Source organism: Phodopus roborovskii, unplaced genomic scaffold, assembly GCF_943737965.1.
Source record: "Phodopus roborovskii unplaced genomic scaffold, PHOROB, whole genome shotgun sequence".
NCBI lineage: Eukaryota > Metazoa > Chordata > Mammalia > Rodentia > Cricetidae > Phodopus > Phodopus roborovskii.
The window spans coordinates 9,575,722-9,599,237 of NW_026126448.1; the positions used below are offsets into that span (position 1 = coordinate 9,575,722).

General features: G+C 40.8%; 2 protein-coding genes across 4 annotated transcripts in view; one reads left to right on the top strand and one right to left on the bottom strand.

Moving 5' to 3' along the window:
• Positions 1-4,105: 4,105 nt before the first annotated feature.
• Positions 4,106-4,988, bottom strand: LOC127225279 (serine/arginine repetitive matrix protein 3-like). The gene is made up of 2 exons (XM_051188658.1): positions 4,576-4,988; positions 4,106-4,542 (listed from the first exon to the last, which is right to left on the bottom strand). The coding sequence occupies exons 1-2, from the start codon at positions 4,898-4,900 to the stop codon at positions 4,367-4,369; spliced, it is 501 nt and encodes a 166-aa protein (XP_051044615.1). The 5' UTR covers positions 4,901-4,988; the 3' UTR covers positions 4,106-4,366.
• Foxj3 (forkhead box J3) overlaps positions 4,688-23,516 on the top strand; it is a 94,381-nt gene continuing 75,552 nt past the window's right edge. For 2 of the 3 annotated variants that reach the window (XM_051188655.1, XM_051188657.1), the window contains exon 1: positions 4,688-4,834. The gene's annotated coding sequence lies outside the window, so the exon portion shown is untranslated. Of the gene's footprint in view, positions 4,835-5,477; positions 5,554-23,516 lie in introns of those variants that run through there. The other variant, XM_051188656.1, reaches the window with a different exon arrangement.

Below are 23,516 nucleotides of genomic sequence, written 5' to 3' on the forward strand. Positions count from 1 at the left end.
ACCTTTTAAGGGGGACACTTTCTTTGTCTCCCCAGGTCGACAGCTTCCTACACCAAACTGAACATTTTGCCTTGCCTCTTCCCTGTTTCCATGGAACAAATACAAGTCTCTGTTGAATTGCATTGAAATGAATTGTTTATCTATTCATGTTTAACTCCTTGATATTTAGCACAATGCTTGGAATGAGGAGGCACTTGATAAATGATTGTTGACCACTCTCTAAGTATGCATAGTGACTCAAGTGTTGTGATTAAGTAGCTGTAAGCAGTGTGAAGAACTTCCTAATGGCCTTTGTGTAGCTTTTTATTTTTTGCATATAATACATGAAATTATGTATTATATAAAAATACCCAGGGAATCTGGAAGGCCCTGTCTCATGTTTTTCTCTTTTCTCTCCTGCAAATCTTGTCTCATTTTAAATTTATTTCTCATTTTTCTTTTTTCTTTTGCAACAAATACAGGGAAAAGGATAAGAAGGAATCTTGTGTGTCTAAGTGGCTGTGGGGACACACAGTTGTCAAACATCCTTCTACTGAAGTACTCCCCTAGCCTAAACTTTGGTTTGTAGGGGCCTTGCAGCTCAGCACTGGCTTATGTCCTTTTCAGGGAATTTATAATTCACACGAAGCTGGGGAAAGGCTGCAATGAAGAGCAATAACAACTTCACCTCTCAGCTTTGCAAAATCTGTCTCTTAAGTATCTGCACCCAGATTTACCATCTCCTTTTTTGAGGGCTGGCCTGCTCCAACCTTCCCTCCCAGCCTGCACCTCCCAAGACTGCAGACTACTCTTCCTATGCTGACTGTGTATACAGTGGACAGCTGTCTTTGGGGACTCTGACTTGATGATAGTCTGTTCATAATCTCTTTGATTAGTTCTCTGTGATTAGCTTCTAGTTTGTAGATATAGGAACAGAGGTGGAGAGAAGCTAAATTTGGTATAGGCAATACAGGAAGTTAAGGAATATTTGTACCTAGGTATGCCCTTCCAACTCTGTTTTAAACGTTTCTCCCTTGTAAGGTTCCAGAACCTTCCTTGTGGCTATGGCCTTTGCATTCTTTGTATGTGTGTGTGTGTGTGTGTGTGTGTGTGTGTGTGCGCGCCTGCGTATGTGTAGTTCTCCACATGTTAAAAAATTTTAAACTAATTGTATCAGCTATGTTTAAGGTGTTAAACACAATGCTATGGGATGAAAACCCATGGTTAACAGGTTACTACAGCAAAGCAAACTGACACATCTCTCCCCTTACTATTACTAATTTTTGTTTCTGTGGCCAGACTAGCTACATTCTACTCACGTAGCAGGAATGCCATATAAAAGTAAAATTTTACCAGTCTTCTACCTTTTGAATCTCTATGGCTTCTGGTTCTGTTCCTCCAAAGTAGTGGCTCACCACCCCATCCTAGCAGGTATGTAAATCTGTTCTTTCCCCAGTTCTACAACCCCTGTAAACCAGAATGGATATTCCCAGGCAGCACCTCAGAAATCCAAACCAGTGAGACGTGCCCTGTCCATGACTTGGAAGAGGAGGTGGTGAATGGGTGTGCAGCCAAGTCCACTCTTACCTTCTGGCTGACTCTCCTCAAGTGTGTTGGGGAGATACCTGAGTGTGGTCTTTAATGCACCTGATCCCTGTTTCAGGTTTAAACCCTGGTGACTCCTGACTTCAGTCCCCTCTCCGACAAATGGAAACAGCTGTATCCATCTCTTTAAATAAGTGACTCAGGCTGTTCTTTGGTACGTTTCTGTCTATAGCTCAGGTGGAGGAAGTTGGGCTTTGAGACCTGAGAGGCTGGGAAGGCTACTGTCAATTATGTTCAATTAAGCATCTGTCCAATAGACCAGCAAACATGAACTGAAACTCTGGGATGATTTACCCTCTCTCTTTAAAGCTGGGAAGGGGGTGGGGGCATCCTCTTTGGGACTACGTTTTTCTTATTATTATGGTGTTATGTAATCATTTTACTTATTTCTCATTAGATTAAATCCTTTGTTGTTGAGACAGGGTCCATGTTGCCCATCATGGCCTCAAACTCATGATCCTCCCCCATATCTTTCCAAGAGCTCTCTCTCTATCGCTCTCTCTATATATATGTATATGTGTGTGTATGTATGTGTATATATATATATATATATATATATATATGGATCTAGATATCTTTTACATTATTTATTGTGGGGTGTGTGTGTGTGTGTGTGTGTGTGTGTGTGCAAAAGGTACTTGCCATAGCATGTGGGGAGGTCAGAGGATAATCCTGTGGAGTTGGTTTTCTTCTACTTTTATCTGGTTTCCCGGGACTGAACTCTGGTCATCAGGTATGTGCAGCAAGCATCCCCTTTACCTGTTTAGCCATCTTGCTAGTCCCTAGGCTGAATTTTTAATCATTTACTTCTTTTATTTTTATGTGTATCGATGTTTCTGCCTGCATGTCTGTGTGAGGGTATTCGATCCTCTGGAACTGGTGTTACAGATATTTGTGAGCTACCATGTAGGTGCTGGGAGTTGAACCTAAGTCCTCTGGAAGGGCAGTCAATACTCTTCTTAATTTCTGAGTCATCTCTCCAGCCCTAGACTGAAACGTATAGAGCCCATATCTTATTTTCCTGCATGGTACTGTCCTAATCTAGGCCATCTTGCAAAATATTATTTTTAACTATGTAAAGGTGTGTTAATTTGTTTATGCTGCCTTTGCTTAACCATGTAAAGATGTGTTGCTGTTTCACCTTGCCTGCCTAAGGTACCTGATTGGTCTAATAAGAAGCTGAATGACCAAGAACTAGTCAGTAGTGGGATATGTGGGGGGTGGCGGGCAGAGAGAGTAAGTAGGAAGAGGAATCTAGCCTAGAGAGACACCCAGGGCCAGCCAGGCATTCAGCTGCCGGTTAGTCAGATATGAAGGAAGCAGGAAAAGTAGAGCATACAGAAGGAAAGAAAGGCAAGAAGCCCCGAGGCAAAACACAGCTGAAGAGAAACAGGTGAAAATGTTGTAAGAGCTAATGGGACAAGCATAAGATAAGGCCGAGCATTCCTAATTGATAATGTCTCCCTGCCATGATTTGGGAGCTGGCTGGTGGCCCAAAAGCAAGCCTGTAGTCACTACTTTGTCCCTGGATGATGCCAGCTTTTCCTACCCTATACCCTGCTCATTTCTGTTTAAAAGCTCTGCAGAGACTGTTTGTAAGACAAGGACCCTGTGTCCTCTCTTTCACTTCTCCTGGCCTCACTTCTTCCAATACTCACAGGGATGCTGTAACCACAATTATATCGACTGACTCCACTCCTTTCAAGTCTCTGATTCAAGTTGCCTTATGAATGGAACTCACCTAGGGAGCCCTCTTTCAAAAGAAGACTATTCTCTTTCTTCTAGTGTTCCATACAGCTCCGTCCTGATCTGGTTTTTCCTATATCACTTAACATCTTCTAACATATTCTTTTTATTTTATCACCTTTCTCTCCGTCCAAGACAGGGTTTCTCTGTCTAACAGCCCTGGCTGTCCTGGAACTCACAGAGATTCACCTGCCCCTGCCTGGGACTAAAGGCGTGCCACCACCACCCCGCTCAATTTTCCCCTCTCTTTTGTTCACGGACTCATCTTAGGCACTACTGTAGTGCCTGGTACAGTGATTGGAAAAATCCTTATTGGACAAATGAGTGGATAAACTTTCAGACTATCACTGGAGTATCATGGAGAAAAATGGACCCCTTGAATTCCCATTGCCAGGAGGTGCTTGGCAGATGAAGTGTTTGTTCAGTGTTCCATGATGGAATGGGGGGAGGGCTTCACGCTGTACAGCTCGGCAAAGTTGTCAGGGCCAATTCTCTGGGACCTTAGCCTTCTCATTCAACCAAACTCACTGACATCCATCTAACAATCGAATGTACAAACACTGAGCACCTGCTGTGAGTTCACAATTGTTCCTGTTGCTGCAGGGAGAGTGCAGCGTGACTTAACGCAACATCTGCAACAGCAAGTAGTATCTCCTAGGGCAATTAAGTGTAGAATGACAGGGCAGATTGTCAACTCTAGGAGTTCAGTGGTAGGATCAGTGAAAACTGAAGGTAGTCCAAAGTTTACCGCAAGTCTGAGGCTCAAGCACGCAAGTCGGAACGGCCCTGCTAAACGCTTCACCTGTTGATAGGAAAGCCACGACCTGACCACAGAACTTGAAATGGAGAGGATGACGCGCCCGGGGCAGTGACAAGATGGCATGCCTTGGTAGGGAGGGGCCTTGAACCCAGCTCTTGACGTTCCGAAGGACGCCTGTCCCCAGGCAAGGTCCAAAGTGCCCCGGTGGCGGCCGGGAAAACCCGATCTGTGTGCTAGTCTGGGCGGCGCAGTGGCAGAGGTTGTAAGGCAGGGAGGTCACGAGGTGCATTCCTCAGGCGCTGGAATCCCGGGACAGGGCCCGAGGCCGCCCTTAAGTCTGAGGCTCAAGCACGGCCAAGCATTCAGCATCCAGCCACTGCTGGTTCCGGCCGGCCGCGAGCAGGGAGAGCCGCAGGAGCCCAGGGGCACTACTTGTCCCGGCGGAGGAATCCCTCACACTCCGCGGTAGCCGCGACAGGGCGGACCGCGGCGCGGAGGACGCCGGGCCGGCAGCGCTGCGACGTCGCGGGAGGCGGGGGTGGGAGGGAGCGGGCCGGGAAGTAGTTCCGGGTGCGCGGCCCCGGATGTTGGCTGCTCCCGCCGCCGCCGCCGCCGCCGCCGCTCTGGGCGCCGCTCCGGGCCTGGGCCGCTCTCTAAGGGCGCCGTTGGGACCTTTCGCGGGGAAGGGAGACGCACGCAGCGGCCGGGGGCTCGGCCGGGCCGTTCCGGCCTGCGCAGCCTGAGGTGAGCACGCGTCGCCAGGGTCTCGTCCCGGCTGGGGCGGCGGGCGGGGAGGCGGGGCTGGGGCATCTCCTGGGACGCGGGCGGGGGCTGCCCTGGGCGAGCGGCGCTCGCTCCCCTCCGCGCACGCTCCCCGTGGCCGGCGGGTGGACGCCGGGCCCGGCCAGGTCGGGCCGGGCGGGAGGCGGCCTTTCTTCTCCCGCGGAGCAGCTCCTCAGCTGCCGCTGCCCCTCAGCCCAAAGCCGCTCGCGCCTGCCCCTCCCCCAGGTGGGCCCGCGCCGCGGATGCCGGAGCGGCGGAGGACCGCGACAGTCGCGTCCTCGCCGCTCGGTGACCCGTGCTTGGCCCGGCCTCGTCCGGTTCCCGGCGCGATGCGGCGGTCTCCATGCCCCGGTCATTTTTCTTGGCCGGACGGCGGCCGATGTCGAGGGTGCCCTGCGGGGGTGAGGAGGACGGGGCCAGGGTCCCGCCTTCTCGTCCATCCTGTCGTGGCGTCCTTCTCCGGCATTGGGGCAAAGGCAGCCTTCGCATGCGGACGTGTTGCTGCTGTCCTGCGTGTGTTGCATCCTGCCCACGTGGTAGTGTCCCGTCCCTCCCACCCCCTCCATTTTTGCAGTTGGTCAAGAGGGACTTAGCGGGATGGTTTTGTTTTGTTTTTTTCCCCCCTGCTTTCCACCGGCCACCCCCCGTGATTTCTACCGGGCAGCGTGGAAGGTGTTAAGGTCAGTTTGTTTTGCTGAGAATGACTGTTGTTTGATGGATGAATCAAGAGTTGTACTCTTACGAAATTGAGACCGGTAGGGGACATACCAGACGTTAGTTCATTGACATTTTTTCAACCCCAGTAGCTCTTGTTCTTTTCTCTGCCGCTTAATCCTCTAGAGAGAGCAAGCTCTTGCTACTGATGTGTTGATTTGCACGATTTTTCTTCTACTTTCTGTGTCTCTGTGGGCTAGTGTTTTCTAGTCTGTGTTGGTGCTGTGCTCTCTGGTTGTTGCTAGATTCCTGAATGAGTCGTGTCAGGGAGCTAGAGATTGGCGGGCTTCTTTTCGTCTTTTACTGTTTGCCCTTATTTTTTTCCTTGTGTTTTGTTCCCCAGTGAAAAAAGTATGCGTGTTCTATTGGGAGCTAGTTAAATACGTAGCTTTTCTTTGGCGGATGGACTAGGTAGTTGACTCGGCTGCTCTGAAAGTTCTTATAGTCCATTTTTCTAAAGTGCACTAGGTACTGTTGGACTGTTTTATTTTTGTTTGTTTTTTAACACTGGTTTTGAAGCACGTGAGCTTTTTAAAAAAATTGTTATATTTTTTTTTTCCATTAATAGCTCTTCCAGGTTAAGGTTCCCATCTTGGCTGTGTTTTGCTCTTTGGAGATCACAGATTGCTTTCTTTCCAGTAGCAGTGACAGATGCTTTTTATTCCTTTTAAACCATAGCTCGTATTGATTCAGAAAACGATAACTGCTCCCCACCCCTTTTTTTCAAGCCAAGTGATCTCCATCTTTATGTTAAGAAGGCCTGTAGATGTGGTTGACTTTGTGTTTTTAGATGAGTTTGGAGGTTGCTCTTTCCTGTTTGTTTTGGAATTGAGGTGAATCTTTTTCTGTGTTGCTGGGGATTTCTCCTGCTTTTATTAGATATTTTGTGGACGAGGTCAAGAATGTTTATTTTGGCTTTCAGTTTATTAGTTTGGGTAAAATAAAACTTAACTGTTTTGAAGTTACCCTTGTGAAAATTTCCATTTTCTCTTATTTTTCACACTGAAGCTTTTCCTTTTTATTTATTTTAGAGAGCCTTTTGTAGACCAAGCTGTCTTCTAACTCAATGTGGTGAGGGCTGGCCTTGAACTCTTGATCATGCCTTCACCCCCCCCAAGTACTGAAATTACAGGCCTGTGTGTTGCTACTTTAGCTGGGTACATTGTAGTCTTTTGATACTGCCTTTTCCCACTTTATGAGATACAGGTGTCAGCATATTCTTCCTGTCCTATGTAGAATACAGGTATTTAAATACAGATTCTGCTTTCATTATGCTATGGGTGGGACTGTGAAAAATAGAACCTTGTTGATATATTCTGAGGCATACTTTTATAGTAAGGCAGTCAGTCAGCATTTGTATACTTGTGTAAAGGAGCATGCTGTGAAGTAACACATGTAAAGAGACACAAGGACTAAAATAATGGGTGACTGAAAGCTTCAACTTCTGTTGAGGAAGGAGCCGGAGTTGCCTACTTTGGAGAAGCTGCTTTATCCATGGGTCATATGGACTAAACAGCCTTCACATTTGAAATAATGCAACCAAATAAGTGGTGTGTAAAAACAAAAAAAGAATTTCCAATGGTGAAGAGGCTTGCTTAGGAGATTTAAAGGGACTTGTAAATGTGCAAAAGTGGCTGGTTATATGGGATATCAAGTAGCTTGACATGTCACAGAGCATTGTATTGGTGAATAAATATGTGTACTTACAAGAGTGGCTAAGATACATTGGTTGAGGATCCTCAAGGATAGAGGGTTTGGTGTGGTAGGATGTCAGTGTTTTCTCTAGACAGTGAAATGATGTATATTGTATCCAAGGAAGGTTTCTGTCAGCTGAGTGTGCAGGAAATGGGGAAACTGACTAGAATGTTTTAGGAATAAGATGATGATCTGATACAAGGAACTGGTTGTGAAAATAAATAATATTTATTGAATGCTTACACCATTCCTGGAACTATTGTAAGCTCTTCTTTACATATATTTAATTTATTAAGTCTTCATCTTAAGTCTTGCAGTCATGAAGTGACTTAGGGCAGGGACTTAACCATATACATTTATTTAATCATCATTTATGGTGAGTAGTCAGGTGAAATGTAGATTTGCTGTGATAGGCCTGCAAGTGGTAGTGAAGCACTTGAGTAGTTGATGTTTCTCAGGAGGGATATAGTACAGTGGGGGAATCCTGAAGAATTTGTAATTTTACAGTAGACTAATAGGAAAATGAGAAGAACCAGGAAGTAGGTTCTGCCACAGAAGCCAAGAATAGGAAGGTTTTCTACAAGGTAGGATTGTTGACATAAAGTTTAAAAAATTCATGGACAGTGACCTTAATGCAAAGATGATTGAACTAGACCAGAAAGAATTTTGAAAGGAAGGTAAAGACTGACAAATTATGTTTTCACAGGATCTGTAGAGATTTTATGCAGCATGCTAATATTTTAATATTTTCTTCTAAAGTTTCCTCTGGTATTATTATTGATCATATCAGAGTTACTTAGTTGTCAAAAAATGAGTTTGTCTTCAGAAAAGACAAACTGGTTTAATCTCCCCACTTGGGAGGCTGAGGCAGGAAGATCTCTGAATTGGGAGACCAGCCTGGATTGCAGAGCAAGTTTGAGGATAGCCAGAGCTACATAGAGAAAACCTGAAAGAAAGTGACTAGTTTTTTTGTTTAGTTTTGTTTTTTGAGAAAGGGTTTCTCTGTGTAGCTTTGTGACAAGCTGACCTTGACCTCACAGAGATCCACCTGCCTCTGCCTCCCCAGCCCTGGGATTAAAGGTGTGTGCCAACATGCCACTGCTTCCTGGCTGAAACTAATATTCTGAAGATAGTTACTTTCTACTCTTAACTGTTCTTTTTTTGTTTGCTTCTTTCCTCCCTACTCCCCTCCCCTCCCCCTCCCCTCCCCTCCCCTCCCCTCCCCTCCCCTCCCCTCCTCCCTCCCTCCCTCTCTCTCTTTCTCTCTCTGTCTCTCTGTCTGTCTCTTTCAATAGGGTTTCTCTATGTAGTACTGATTGTTCTGGAGCCCTGTGTAGGCCAGGCTGGTTTCAAAGTCAAAGATCTTCTTTCCTGTGCCATGGAGTTCAGGGATTAAAGGTGTGTGCCTTCATGCACCAAATTGGACATTGACAGTCTTTTGTGTCTGACTCCTTTCCTGTTTTAAGGGTTGTTGATGTAGTATGTTAGTGTTTCAGTTTCTTTGATTGCCAGATAATATACAGTTTTTTAAAAAACCTTTAGTCATTGTCATCTAATCTTTACTCTGTCAACTCTTTATGGCTTAATTTTTAGTTTATAAATTCTACTGTGCTCTACTAGGCATCAGGGATCTAAAAGTAAGTATGCATGGTTGGTCCTTGAACATGTTTAGAGCTTTCATGGTGTATATGTGTTTTCTCATATATTATCTCATTTGATCACACAGCAAAACTGCAGTGTAGGAAAACATCTTTAGGATAGCCTGTCACGTTAGGTGAACCTGCCCAGGATTGCACTTGAAGTGCTGGAACAGATGTCATCTTTGCTTTTTTCCATTTCTACTATTTTTTGCTATTTAAAGGATCCCTGTGTAAATTTCTGGAGAATCAATGGGATGGGGACTTGGAAATCCACATCACTTGGGGAAATCACTTTTTTTTTTTTTTTTTTTTTGGTGGTGGGGGGGTTTGAAAAAACAAATCCTGTGTGGGCTTAAGCTTGAAGCTATTTCTGCCTCTCCCTCATTAATGTTGGGAGATAGTATAGATAAGAGCCACCACATCCCACCTGGGAATTACTGAATTTTCATGATGACTCTTTGAGACCCACAGTGAAGATTTAGCAGAATTTTGTTGCTTGTTTGCTCTGTTTAGACAAGTGATTTTATATTTCTGCCCTTTGTCTTAGAGTCTTAGGACTTTAACGGTTTTAATGTGATGGTAATAAGGCATATTAGTAAACTAAACTAAAATTTGAAATATTATTTTATCAAAGAAATGTTCAGAATATAACATACGATCCTTAGAACAATTACCAGATTTTCACAGATGAGGAAATGGGTGGGCACTGAAAGGTGAAATAACTTGCCTAAAGGCACATAGCTAGGAATGGAAAGAACCAAGTTTTGAAGCTTCACAGTCTAATTTCAGAACTCAGAATTAATCACTGTACTGTTTTTGCTTATTGATAAATTAATAAAACATAACTTTTCAAGGAAGAGCATGAACAGAATATGAAGATTGGATTGTGAATATAGTTGGAGAGGCAGTGAAAATGACTTGAGCATTTCCTTTTTTTTTTTTTAATTTTTATTTTGGAACAAGTTTTTTTTTTTTCTTTTAAGATTTATTTATTTATTATGTATACAGTGCAGTGTTCTATGTGCATGTACAGCTGTGGGCCAGAAGAGGGCACTAGATCTCATTACAGATGGTTGTGAGCCACCATGTGGTTGCTGGGAATTGAACTCAGGACCTCTGGAAGAGCAGCCAGTGCTCTTAACCTCTGAGCCATCTCTCCATCCCCCGAGCATTTCTTTTAATGTTTTTATTTTAGATAGATGCTTAGACATCAGCATGTTGTGTGTTGTTTGTTGTAACAGCTTCTCAGCTAAAAACTACATACTTTGAATGCTCTTCACTGTTGGCTGTCCCTCACTGATGCTATTCTGAAACTTTGGCTTGAGGTCCAAAATTTACTTGTCCCATTGTCTTCAGTCTTAACTCAGATTTTGTTTCCATTTTGAACAGTTAGCTTTTCAATCCAAGAGGGAGGCAGAGTTGTCTACCTCTTTCTCCTCAAACTCAGGAAAATATCACAGTGGCATTTCATAGTAACTTTCAAAAATTTTGACCATCTTAATTGGCATAACTCTATTTCAGTGTACAAAAAAGAACCAAAGTACAGTGTTTTGGCTAAAGAGATTGACTTATATTGAAATTGGGAAGGCATCCGTTGTACAGGATTTTTGATTTAATAGAATTCATTATAACCAGATCAGCAAAACATTATTACTGTGGGCCATCTGTTGGGATATGGAAATAGCTTTGTTGCAAGGAACCAGATGTTGTACTTATTTTTATAACAATGGCATTTACTTATTTTAAGTAATCTTTTGCTGATAGGTACCTTTGGCTGCTATTCTATTTGATGTTTTTCAAACTGATAAATACTCTTGTACAATTAGATCAAAACAAATGACTTAATGGTGCCAAACTTCAATACTACAATAAGATAAGAACTTTTAGTCTGACACCCTTTATTATAGATTCTAATACTTTCTAGGTTTTAAGAATTTTACCAAAAATCTAACATGGTTTTATTTTAATGTGATTGGATCTATATTAACACCATACTGTTTTATTTTCCATCACGAAGTATAATAAGAGGAACTGTTAGAATATAGTCTTAGCTGGCAAATAGCTCAGAGATTATTAGTGCTTGCTGTGCAGTAATGGGAACTGGAGTTTGGATTCTAGCACTCATGTAATAAGCCTGATATCCTGCAAATGCCACTTCAACTCCAAGGGATTCAGGATTTAACACCCTCTTTTGTCACCTTTTTGGAACTCAAATCAAGAACTCATGCACACACACATTTCCATAAACCCACCCAGACACATACATGAATAAAATCTTAAGAAAAAAAAGTTGGTAGCCTAGTTGGTAACGGTACTTGCTACCAAACTTGTTGACCCGAGTTTGGTTCCCAGAACCTACACTGTGGAAGAAGAGAACTGACTTCCACAAATTTGTCCTCTGATATGCCTGTACCCTCCCCCGCATACATGCAAAATAAGTATAATACAATATAGCCCAAGAGAATTATTAGAGTTAGCATAAACTGCCTGTGCTGTTTTTTCATTATTTTCAAATCCATTGTAGAGTAGTTTTGAGCTCAGTTGAAGAATTGGTCATCATATTCCTTCATGGCTCTATCTAAAGGCGATTACTTAGTCAATTGACTCTTAGTCAAAAGTTTCAAGCTTATTGGCTAGCTCTCTCTTAATTATTAACCAATTTTTATTAATTTATGTATTGCCACGAGACTGTGGCTTACCAGTAATGCTCTGTCATGTTACTCCTTAGGCGGGCAGCTACATGACTCTTCCCCACTCTGTGTGTTCCTCTTTCTAGCATTCCTAGTCTAGTAATTCCTCCTATACTTTTTTGCCTGACTACTGGCCAGTCAGCATTTATTCATCAACCAATATGAGAAACATATATTCTCAGCATACAGAAGGACAACCCCCATCAGTTAATGTTTATTTAAGGCATTTTTTTTCAATCTAGGAACAGTGAATTAATTCATTACTTTTATTTGGTTGCTCATTTGTTATGTTTATATCCAGACAAGTGAAAAGCAGGGTCCCAGCCAGCAAAGATCAGTTGCTTAGTTTGGGAGTGATGGCACAGAGCTGTCCTTCCCATAATAGTGGTGCTTGTAATTGCTTCTGATGACTAGTTTTTAAACTGTAAAGGCAGTGTCCAGCATGTTTGTTTGAAGAACTTAATGCGTTTAGGGGTGACTTTAAGAAGAGCTGATGGCCTCATGGTTATTTACAATGAAATGGTGAGAACCATTGATCCAGAGCATCCCCTTGAACCTGGGAGGTGGCTCAGCGGGTAAATACTGCTTGCTACAATCTGACAATCTGAGTTTGATCCCTAGGACCCCATGGAGTAGAAAGAAGGAGGGAACCAACTTCTGAAAATTGCCTTTTGACATCCATAAACACACACTCCATATCCACAAATGATGAATGTAAAAACAAGACAAACAAAAACCCAAGAATGCTCTCATCTAAGGAGCATTTCTTCCCTGTTTCTGAGACAAATTCTTGGTATATAGCCCAGGCTAGCCTTGAACCCACAATTCTTCTGCATCAGTATCCCAAGTGCTTGAGTTTGGTTTGTGCCACCAGGCTTGATCTTCTAAGGAACATTTGTTACTGAGATAGATGACCTAGGCATTCTGATTTATGGAAGGTTATTAGGGTTGACACCATGATTAAGAAATCTTACTCAGTTGGGCTGTGGGGCTGCATATCTTTAATTCCAGCACTTGGAAAGAAGAGAGGTGGATTTCTAAGTTTGAGGCCAGCCTGTTCTATAGAATTAGTACTAGTATAGCCAGAGCAACACAGAGAAACCCTGTCTCGAACCCCCCCCCCCAAAAAAAAAAATGAAAAAAGAAATTCTAACCTCGTAGTGTCAGGAATGCAAATAGTAAGATCTGCTTTAAAAAACCAAACTGAACCCCCCCCCCCCACAAAAAAAGCTCCTTATATTTACTCTTTAAAGGATAGAAACAGTGTCTTTTTGTTTTTATCCTCTATAGTTTGGTTAACCTAATGAAAGGAGACATGTTCTAAGAAATGTTAGATAACTTTGTTACTGGGAACCATCAGAGTGTGTTTATGCAAACATTGATGCTTTTGATGTTACTGGTGATATAATCTGATGGGACCACCACTTGGTATATGAGAAATGTTAAATGGCAACTGACTGCTTACTGTGCAGAACATGTAGGCATTCTTACGTATTCAGTAAAACAGTACATAACAAGGCATTTCATGTTTCATCTTAATTGTAAGGATTTTAATATTGCTTTAAATAGCATGTATCAAATTACCTTTTAGCTGGTATAATAAGCTAAATAAACTGTAGTTCCTACAATATTGAATTAATCTTTCAGGCTAGTGAATTTTCCTATTAAAACACTTAAGGTATTAGGTCTCTTCCCAAGTCTGTAGTCAGTAGTAGTTGAAAGGTGGCTAATATGTCATGGTACACACCTGTAATCACAGCATTCAGTAAGGGAGGTGGATGCAGGAGGTTTGAGGTCAGCTTGTTGTACATAGTGAGTTGAATGCCAGCAGTGGTGCAGACCCTGTTTAAAAAGGGAAAAAAAAAGTAGCCTGTTTGTTTTATATAGACTCTAAATCAAAATGTACTTCTAGCCAATCTTTTTCCTCTGTGGAACAATAGAGCCCATAGTTTGCCTTCTTTTACAAGAGAACCCTTCAAGTAGTTAAAATTATTATTTCAACAGATACTTTGATGTTGTGTATATAAGGTATTGTCAAATGCAGTTAAGAGGCAGTTCTGTTCCCAATGACAGGTGTGGATAAAGAGCCTATGGATTTACCAGAAAGGAATGGTTTTGTTTCTACTGATGAGGAAAGCTTCTTAGATTAGGTAGTATTTGAAATGAGATGAGATATGGGCGTTTTAAGCAGAGAGAATAACCTGAAATTTAAGAGGTGAGGCATAATGGAAGTTAGAGGAAAAGAAGCTTCCCAAACTGTACCAGGATATTAAAAATGTTCCTTGTTAGGCCTGGCTGTGGTGGTGAATGCCTTTAATCCCAGAGCTTGGGAGGCAGAGGCAGGCCTAGTCTACAGAGTTGAGTTCCAGGACAGTCAGGGCTGTTACACAGAGAAACCCTGTCCCAAGACACCCCCCCCCAAAAAAAAAAAAGGTTATTCTTGTTTCCTCAGTACTTGAAGTGTGGCAAATAGTTGTGGGGAATCAATAAAAATACTAATACCTTTATATGTTCACAAAGTAGTTAAGGTTATTGGAAATTTTGATGACTTTTGGAGTAGGAAAAAAAAATGTAGTTTTCCTTTTTTGAATACTTAACAGCTAGGAAGCCTTAGAAAAATATGCTCAACCTGTATATTTGAAGTGAGTTGCAAAACTGGAAAATGTTTTCTTCTCCAGGATTCTTCAGTGATTCCACACTTGACAGGTTTCTTTTTTGTTTCAAATGGAGATAGGGTCTTATTACACAGCCCTGGCTGCCCTGAAACTTGGATGGTAGGCTAGGCTGATTTCAAACTCATAAGGACCCACTACCCCCTTTTCTGGTGCTGGAGTCAAAGTTGTGTACCACCACAGACCATGGACTAAGCTTTGGTTTCTAAGCTCTTCACTCAATGTTGTGACTCTTTTCCTGTGAGCATTAACGTTGTAAGTGCTACTGACATTCCCTGCTCAAAACACTATACTCCCTATGTGAACTAAAGTGAAGAGTTTATGAAACTGTTAACCTCCTTGGTCTGGATACCAGTTTTCTGATGAAGCCTGAGACTATTTACTTCTTTTAGTAGCTAAGGTTCATATTCAGTTCCCATATCGATTTACAAGAATTTCTTTGAGTAAATTCATAGAGAATTCTATGAGCTATCAAAAGAGTGTCGGTTTTCTTCTCTCGTTCTCTCACTATAACTATATCGATCTATCTATCTATATGCCATTTTCTGAGAAGAAATATTCTTTGCTTTCTGAAATTTAAGAAAAGAAAAATAATCAATTTTACAAATGCTAGAGGTAAATAAATAATACCCAAAGATTTAGTCTACTTGCTCTGTTGAGTATATGCAGAAAAATATATAAGCTGGGCCATGGTGCTGTGGGTCTGTAATTACAGCTGCTTGGAAGGCTAAGGCAACAAGATCATACATTTAAGACCTGCTTGGGCCACAGATTAAGTTCAAGATCAGCTAGGGCAATTTAGTGAGACCCTGACTCAACATAAAAGGTAATAAGAAGTCTTAGGGATATAGCTTAATGAAAGTATGCCTATCAAACATTTGGGGTCTTGGGTTTAATCCTCCATTCTGTTGCCCAACCTCAGTATATAAAATAAAATGAATCCTTATTTATTGAGTTTTAAAAATTGAGGGTTTTAAAAAACATATCTCAAATGCCTTGTGTTCTTTTATGCTGATGTGTTATTTTTATTTTCTTATTACTAAAATATTTTTTTGAAACAGTGTCTCAATATGTAGCCCTTGGCTGTCTTGGAACCTGATATGTAGACCAGGCTGATCTCAAACTAAGGAGATACACCTGCCTCTGCTGGGATTAAAGGCATGTGCAATCATGCTAGATTCATACATTATTATATGTGCTATTATTGTATTTACAAAATTGATGGTATTTTCTTTTTTCTCCTTGTATGCATATATGTATGTGGGGTACCTGTGTGTGTATGTGCATTTGTGTATGTGTTGTATGCATATGTGTATATGGGTATGTATGGACAACCAAGGTTGACATTGAGTATTCCTTAATTATTCTCCTTAATTCATTAAGGTAGGGTATTTCAGTTGAACCCGAAGCTCACCCATAGGTTTGCTTGAGGGAAATCCTGTCTCCATCTTGTAAGTACTGGAATTATAGATGGGTGGCTATTAGGCCTGCCTGAATTTTATGTGTATTTTATGGATTCAAACGCTGGTCCTCAAGGTTGCACAGAATTGGTTTCACTACTTAGCCATTTCTTTGGTGTGGGTCATCCTCTCCTCAAAATTGACAGTATTTCGTGGATGTCTTTTGATTTCCAGTGCATAATCAAATTCTTATTTATTTATTTATTGGTCTTTTTTCAAAACGGGGTTTCTCTGTGGCTTTGGAGGCTGTCCTGAAACTAGGTCTTGTAGACCAGGCTGATCTCCAACTCAGATCCACCTGCCTCTGCCTCCCGAGTGCTGGGATCAGAGGCATGCACCACCGCCACCCAGCTCAAATTCTTATTTTAAAATACCTTTTACAATTGGCTTTTAATTGAATAAAGATCCAGGCAAAGCCCATGCATTTTTTTTTTTTTTTTTTGGTTTTTTAATTTTATCTAAACCATAGCTCCCTTCCCCTTTGCTTGCTATTTATTTATTTATTTATTTATTTGAAGTGGGGTTCTCGTGTAGCTCAGGCAGTCTGTGATGGTTAGCATTTAATTGTTAATCTAAGAGTCTAGAATTAGCTGACAAGGAAATAGGCCTCTGTGTATACCTTTGTGTGTGGATTTATCTTGATGCTATTATTTGGGTGATCCTGGAACTGAGCAAGGAGTAGGTAGTACTCATTTATGCTTTATGCTTTCTGATTGTGGAGCCATGTAACCAGTTGCCTCAGGTTTTGTCACCTGACTTCCCCACAATGAGGGACTGACTGTACCTGGAACCATAGGCCAGAATTAAGACTTTGCTCTCATAAGTTGCTTTTGTCTGGATGTTATCACAGCCACAGGGAAAGAAACACAGGTACTGTGCTAGAACTTGCTATGTGGCCTAAGCTAGCCTTGAAGTATTCTCTTGCTTCAGGCACCAAGTGCCATCATTTTAGGCATGAGCCAACATTCTTGACCTTCCTCCTTTTTACTTTTTGTCATAACTTGACTCCTTTGGTTTTTTTTTTTTTTTTTAATCTATCTCTTATACAAAGTTATTTTATGTTGTTTTTGAAATACACAGCTGATTTTTAGTGTTTTGGGAAGTTATATATAAAACATATATGCTACGTATTGTGAGATAGATGGAAGTTATTTGACATGTATTAACCTCCCAAGAGTGGCCATTCTAGTGGCAGAGATAGGTGCATAGAGTGAAACGGTACAGGTTAGATTTTTTTTTTTTTTTGCCCTCCAGTGAGTCATACCTTAATTACAATAGGCTTTCCTTCCCCTCCAGTCCCCCACTGCCCCTCTAGGTAATGCTGTCAGTAGAATGTGCCTCATTCATTCATTGATTCATTCATTTATTTGGTGGGACTTCATGTTGTCCAGGATGGTTTTGAACTCAATAGAGAGCCTGGAATCACCTGATCCTCCTGCCTCCACCTCCCAAGTGATAGGATAACAGGCCTGTGCCAGTATGCTGTTTTAGAATCATCTGAAAACATCTCTTTATTCATGTCCTGATCAGAAACTCAGGATTGATTGTCTCTTGAATGAATCCAAATTATAGCCGTTTTGGTCTGGTCTGCCTTTAAAACCACTTTAGTTTTACTGTTATGGTGGTGCTGAGGGATTGGACCTTTAGCCTCGTACATGCTAAGCATGAGCATGTGCTCTTCCAGTGAACTGTCATCCAGTTCTCACTGAATCATACCACCTTTCTCTAGTGACAAGTTCGCAAACATCTTTGAGAGGAAAAAATATTATTTGTGTGTGATTCTAAGAACTAATTAGTAATGAGTATTCAGAGAATCCCAGTTGGTGCACCCAGCCTGTTGTTCCTACCTTCCCTGAATCCAGAGTTTATGTCAGTTCAAAGAGAATGTCCTGATCTGGGTCTCTTGTTCATTCAGTGGTTTGAATCAGGGATGACAGTTATACAGTTTGCATGTCAACTGCTTTCCCATCACCTTAGCTGTGGGTATCTATTTATTACCTTTTGGTTCTGTTTAGAATTGACCTCAGGCAGCCACTATTGGTTGAGCAGAATTGAAAATGATATGAAACCTTTCTGATAACTTTGCCCTGTTCCTGAATTAACTTATATATCATCTGATAGAACTTGTAATTAACAGAGACCCTGGGGTTCACACAACATATTAATACATTAGGATTTCTATCCCTAGAAATGATAGCTGGGCAGTGGTGGGACACACTTTTAATACTAGTACTAGGGAGGCAGAGGAAGGCTAAGGAAGTCATCCTAGTCTGCAGAGCAAATACCAGAGCAGCCAGGGCTGCACAGGGAAACTCTGTTTCAAAAAAGCAGTGTTTTTTTTTGGGTCAGTTTTAGATAGCAGGGAGATAATTTTTATTTTTATTAATTTTGGTATTAGAGACCATAACTTCCTGCCATTTGGGGTATAGTACAGCAGTTATTCCTCTTGACATTTTCAGAAAGTTCTGATAGGTTCATTTTACTTTTTAATGATATGATAGACTCTTTGAATTACACTAGGCAAAACACATGAATCCAATGCCCCAGATGAAGATACAGGACCCAGAGAAATGGCATGTTCGCTTTCTAAATATAACTGAGCTCAGATTTAAAGCTCGGAACCCTTCAACTCTCTGAAAGCTAATTCTGTCTTTGTCAAGAGTACCTTTAAAAGTAGTTAAAATGGAAGGGCTTAATATGTTGGGAGTGGATAGTTTTTATATTTCAAATACTTCATGTATATCAATAAAGGTGATTTGAACAAATAACATGATTTAATTTAATATACTTTCGTCATATTTTTCCATGAAAATAAATATATAAATTAGAGAAAGAAAAGATCTTTTAAAAATTGGATCACATGATTTGATTTTGGGGTCTGGATGTTGTGGTTATGTTATTGATCAGAGGGGAAAGTGGAGCTTCAGGATTATCAGTGAGTTAATGACAGACCCAACAATAGAATCCTCCTCTCTTTGCTTGGTTATGATTTGGTTTGAAGAGGGGGGGCCTGTGAACTGGAAGTAAGGTTTGGGGTTTGGAAGATGTTACAACAACTCTGTGTTTGGCCAAGAAGTCTTCTCCCTTGTGTTTACCACTTGCTTTAAGACGCTGGTTTGAAGCAGAGGAAGAAAGAGGCTAGTCTTAACTTTCTGCTCTTAATCTTAAAAAGCTGAAGCTAATGGTTGCTTCCTCCCCCAATAGTAGTGGGTTCCTTTTTTTTTTTTTAAATTTTAGATAAATGAACTGTAATAAATTATTATTTAAATTTATTCTTTGACAATTTCATACATGTATACATTGATCATATACACCAAACTCACCCCTCCCACTTGTATGAGCTATTGTATTGGTCTGTATGTGTATCATTTTTTAGTGAGTAGAGTATCTTTTGGAAACAGTGGAGACCTCAGAACATACTGTTGAATGGATCAAGGGTTATCAATTTGAAAGTGATTGTTAGGAGAGTTGCTTTCTAATGAAGTCAGTGCTTTACTTTCTTTCATTCTAGCTTTGGATCTTGTGGCAGGTACTATAAAGGAGAGAGCAGGACTTGACAGAATAAAAACGTGTATGACTGCTGAACTTTTCCTACAATTCACATATCATATAGTTCACCCATTTAAGTGTGAAATCAGTGTTTTTAGTGTACTCACAGGTGCAAACAGCACTGCAATCTGATTATAGAACTTTTTCCTCCTCCTCTAAGACACTCCGTACTCAATAGCAGTCAGTCCCTATTCTCCTTTTATGTCTCTTCTCCCTGCTAGTCCTAAGAAACTAAGAGAGTCTAATTACTAATTCAGACTTTGCCCAATTTTGGATATTTTGTATAAATGGAATGGAATTACATGGTCATAGGTTTTTGTTTTTCTCCTGTCTTTTTTTTCCTTTAGCATAATGTTTTCAAGGTTGTAGGTGTTGTAGCATGTATCATTTCTTTTTGTCAGTACTAGATGTACATAGTCTTTTTAGCACACTATTCATTCACTTATTAGTGGACATCTGGATTGTTAGAATTTAATCTTCTGTTTAGGTTTTTCCTATGGGTTTGTTTGTTGATTGATCGATCAATTGATTGATTGAGACAGGGTTTCTCTGTATTGCTTTGGAGCCTGTCTTGGAACTAGTTCTGTAGATCAGGCTGGCTTCAAACTCAGAGATCTACCTGCCTCTGCCTCCTGGGTACTGGGATTAAAGGTGTGTGCCACTAACACCCGGCTTTTCCTGTGGGTTTATATATTTAGGGGACTCTCTCTCTCTCTCTCTCTCTCTCTCTCTCTCTCTCTCTCTCTCTCTCCTTACTCTCCCCTCTGTCCCTTCTCCCCTCCCTCCCCCTCTCTCTGTCTTTCCCTCTCCCTTTTCCTCCCACTTCCCACTCCCTCCCTTCTCTCCCCTCTCTCCCTCCCTCTCTCAGGTGAGTGCTTAGCTTTTTTGATGGGCTGATGGGCTTTTCAGAGGAGCTATACTAGCAACTAAAGGACTTTAAGAGCTTTAAGAAGTTGAAAATATATAAATGATTTAACTGTTGTTATGTCTGGGTACAGGTGTTTGTTCCTGCTTTTTCCACCATGGCTTCTGGGGTTCATCTCAGGTAGTCAGGTTTTCATGACTGCTCCCTCACCCAGGCCAGCTTGCCTGTTGTGATTATGGTTTTGATTTATGTTTCTTTTGTGGCAAATAATGCTAAATACTTATGATTTTTGTATGATGTCTGCCTTTTTTTCTTTGTAGCCGAGGCTGTTGAAATCCTTGCCTGTTTTTAAATTAGGTTGTTTTAATTACTGAGTTTCGAAGGTTCTGTATATATTCTGGATATAGCTTGCTCTTCTAATTAATACTAAATTATGTTGAGATAGAAATAATAGACACAAAGACTAGATTAGAGAACTGGTCAGTTTTAAACAGATCTTAATATTTTAACATGCTTTTAAAAAATTTTTTTTCTGTGTAGCCAGGTGGTGGTGGCGCATGCCTTTAGTCCCAGCACTTGGGAGGCAGAGGCAGGTGGATCTCTGTGAGTTCAAGGACAGCCTGGTCTACTGAGTGAGTTCTAGGACAGGCTCCAAAGTTACAGAGAAATCCTGTTTCCAAAAACAAAACAAAACACACACACACACACACACACACACACACACACACACACACACACACACACACACAAAACCCTGTGTTTAGATGTATGTATGTGGCTATCAGAGGCTGATTTTTTTGGAGTTGTTAGTTTATGTTATGGGGATTGAACATGGGTGCCAGGGTTGCAGGACCATTTTACCAGCCCATCTTTTATCTTTTTTTTTTTTTTCAACTTTGGAAGAAATGGGTTGATTGACTCACTGAATCAAAGTCAAAGGTAGTCAAAGAAACCTCTTAGAAACCACTTCTTACCTGCTGTCTTCCATACCCAGTCTCCTGGCAACAATATTGCCATCTATTGTCATGTCTTAGATAAGCGTTTGGCTATCCTGGACTGTGTAAATGAAATCATATAATGGGTGGATCTCTGTGAATAAGTTTTCACTTAGTATAGGCTTTCACAAGCTCTTTTTTTTTTGTAATACATAAAAAGATGTCATTCCTTTCTTCTATGATGGAATTATTTGTTACATATGTTGCCACTGATATATTAACACAGGATTTTGTTTTCCTATTTATCAGCTGATAGGCATTTGTTCTTTATGAATAGCCAAATGCTATGGAATGTTTAAGTACAATTTTTTATAGGATTATATAGTCTTGGAGATACATATGTCTATAATTAGAAGTGAGTCTGTGATAACTTTGAACTTTGAAAGAGGGGTGTGTGTGTTTCTAGGGATTGAATTTAGGGCCTTGTGCATGCTAGGTAAGCAGTCTGCCACTGAGTTTTTATCTTCAGTCTCCTTTGCCTTTAAAAAAAAATACAGTTACAGAGGAAAATGATTTTCAAAGAGTTAAAAATGAGTCAAAGTGATTTTGGCTAATCCACAGCTCTCATTGCCACCTATCTATGATACATACTATTGTGAGTGATGTTTGGGTTAACAGCAATTGCACCCAGAATCCTGCCCCACAGTCCCAGATAAAGAGGGAAGAGACCAAGTCCTAGTTGTTCACGTCTTTTATTAAGTTCTACCTACCTACAAAATTAATTTCTTTGGAGAGGAGTAGACTAAGAAGAGGCCAGGAGTGTTTAGAGAAAGTGTACTTCATAGAAACCAAGAGTTAGAAAGAAGTGTTAGCTCTAACAAAGAGTTTAGGTAGAGCCTGGAGAGCCATCTTATATGAAAAGACTGCTTTCTTTTCTTTTCTTTTCTTTTCTTTCTTTCTTTCTTTCTTTCTTTCTTTCTTTCTTTCTTTTTTTTTTTTTTTTTTTTTTAATCAAGATGATGGAGTCACTTTTAGGAATGTTAAGTTTAGGATTTTCAGGAGGCAGTGTTTGTACATGGTTGGAGAACTGAGGGTACACTAATGGAGACAGACCCATTTGATCTGCATGCATATTGGCATTTAAAATGTAGTGCTAGGTAAACTACCTGTGAAGTAACACAACAGAGAAAGGTAACCTTGTACCTGAGCTCTGTGGTTTGACTGTGTTGCTATTTCTGCTCTGTCTTGCTGTGGGTAGCCTGTTTCTGTTTTTTTTTTTTTTTTTTTTTTTTTTGTGTTTTTACTGTGCATTCATTTATTTATTCACATTGATTATTTTGAACCCCTGCTTGGAGGATTTCTTTTTTCTTTCTTTCAGACCTAGGTCAAAGGTAAGTTTCTCCAATATCTTACAGGCATGTTGAGCAGAATTCTAGCTCTGAGCTTGTGTGCCATGGGAGAGGTCACTGCACTGCTGTACTAGCTCCATCTCCTTGTCTTCATTTAGTGTTAAGGAGTAAAAAGCAGTTTCCCTTGGTTTCTTGACTCATGTTTTGCTGCTTTTACTTTGAGAGGTCTTAGAATTCCAAGTTTTAATTCTTAAGAGTTTGTCCAAATGTCCAAGAAAGGCTGATTTTAGTACTCTGCCAATCTTTAGTTTCCTCCTTCTTGTATGTTTACTTTCATCTATTTCATGCCTTTTTGTTTTTTGTTTTTCAAGACAGGATTTCTCTGTATTGTTTTTGAGCCTGTCCTGTAACTCTCTCTGTACACCAGGCTGGCCTTGAACTCACGAGATCTGTCTGCCCCTGGCTCCTGAGTGCTGGTATTAAAGGCGAGTGGCACCATTGCCTGGCACTTTTTGGTACTTTTATAAGGGTTTCAAACTATGTAGTCAGTATTATAGTTATTTTCAGTGGTTATGGTAGTCAGGCCATCCATCTTGCCATCCCAAGTAAAACAGAAGTTTCTCTCTTTAGTTAGTTGCAAGGTTATAAACTTGAGAACAAAATCTAGAGATTTATTTGGCCCTTGTAGTGTTTAGAAAATAAGAGTCAGAGTTCAAGCAAGGTTTTGAATTTCTTCTTTTGAGAACTTGGGAGTTCTTACAACACTGTCTAGAATGCTGCCTAGCAACACTGGGATGGAACTGGGAGTGAGTGAGCTCTTGAGTGTAAGCACTCCCTTCAGCTCCTCGAATCTCACCATGTGTACACTCTACACATTGTGGACTTTCCAATCTTATTGTAGTACTTGTTAAAGCTAGGCATTTGTGGATTATATTTGTGCCTCATAGAAATATTGGCATTCTGCAGTTGTTATACGGTGTGCTAATAGATACATTTACATTTATTCATTTATTCTAAGCAAGTCTGTAATGGTTAATACATAAAATTAGAAGGTGGTATTATCCCCAAGTTTTA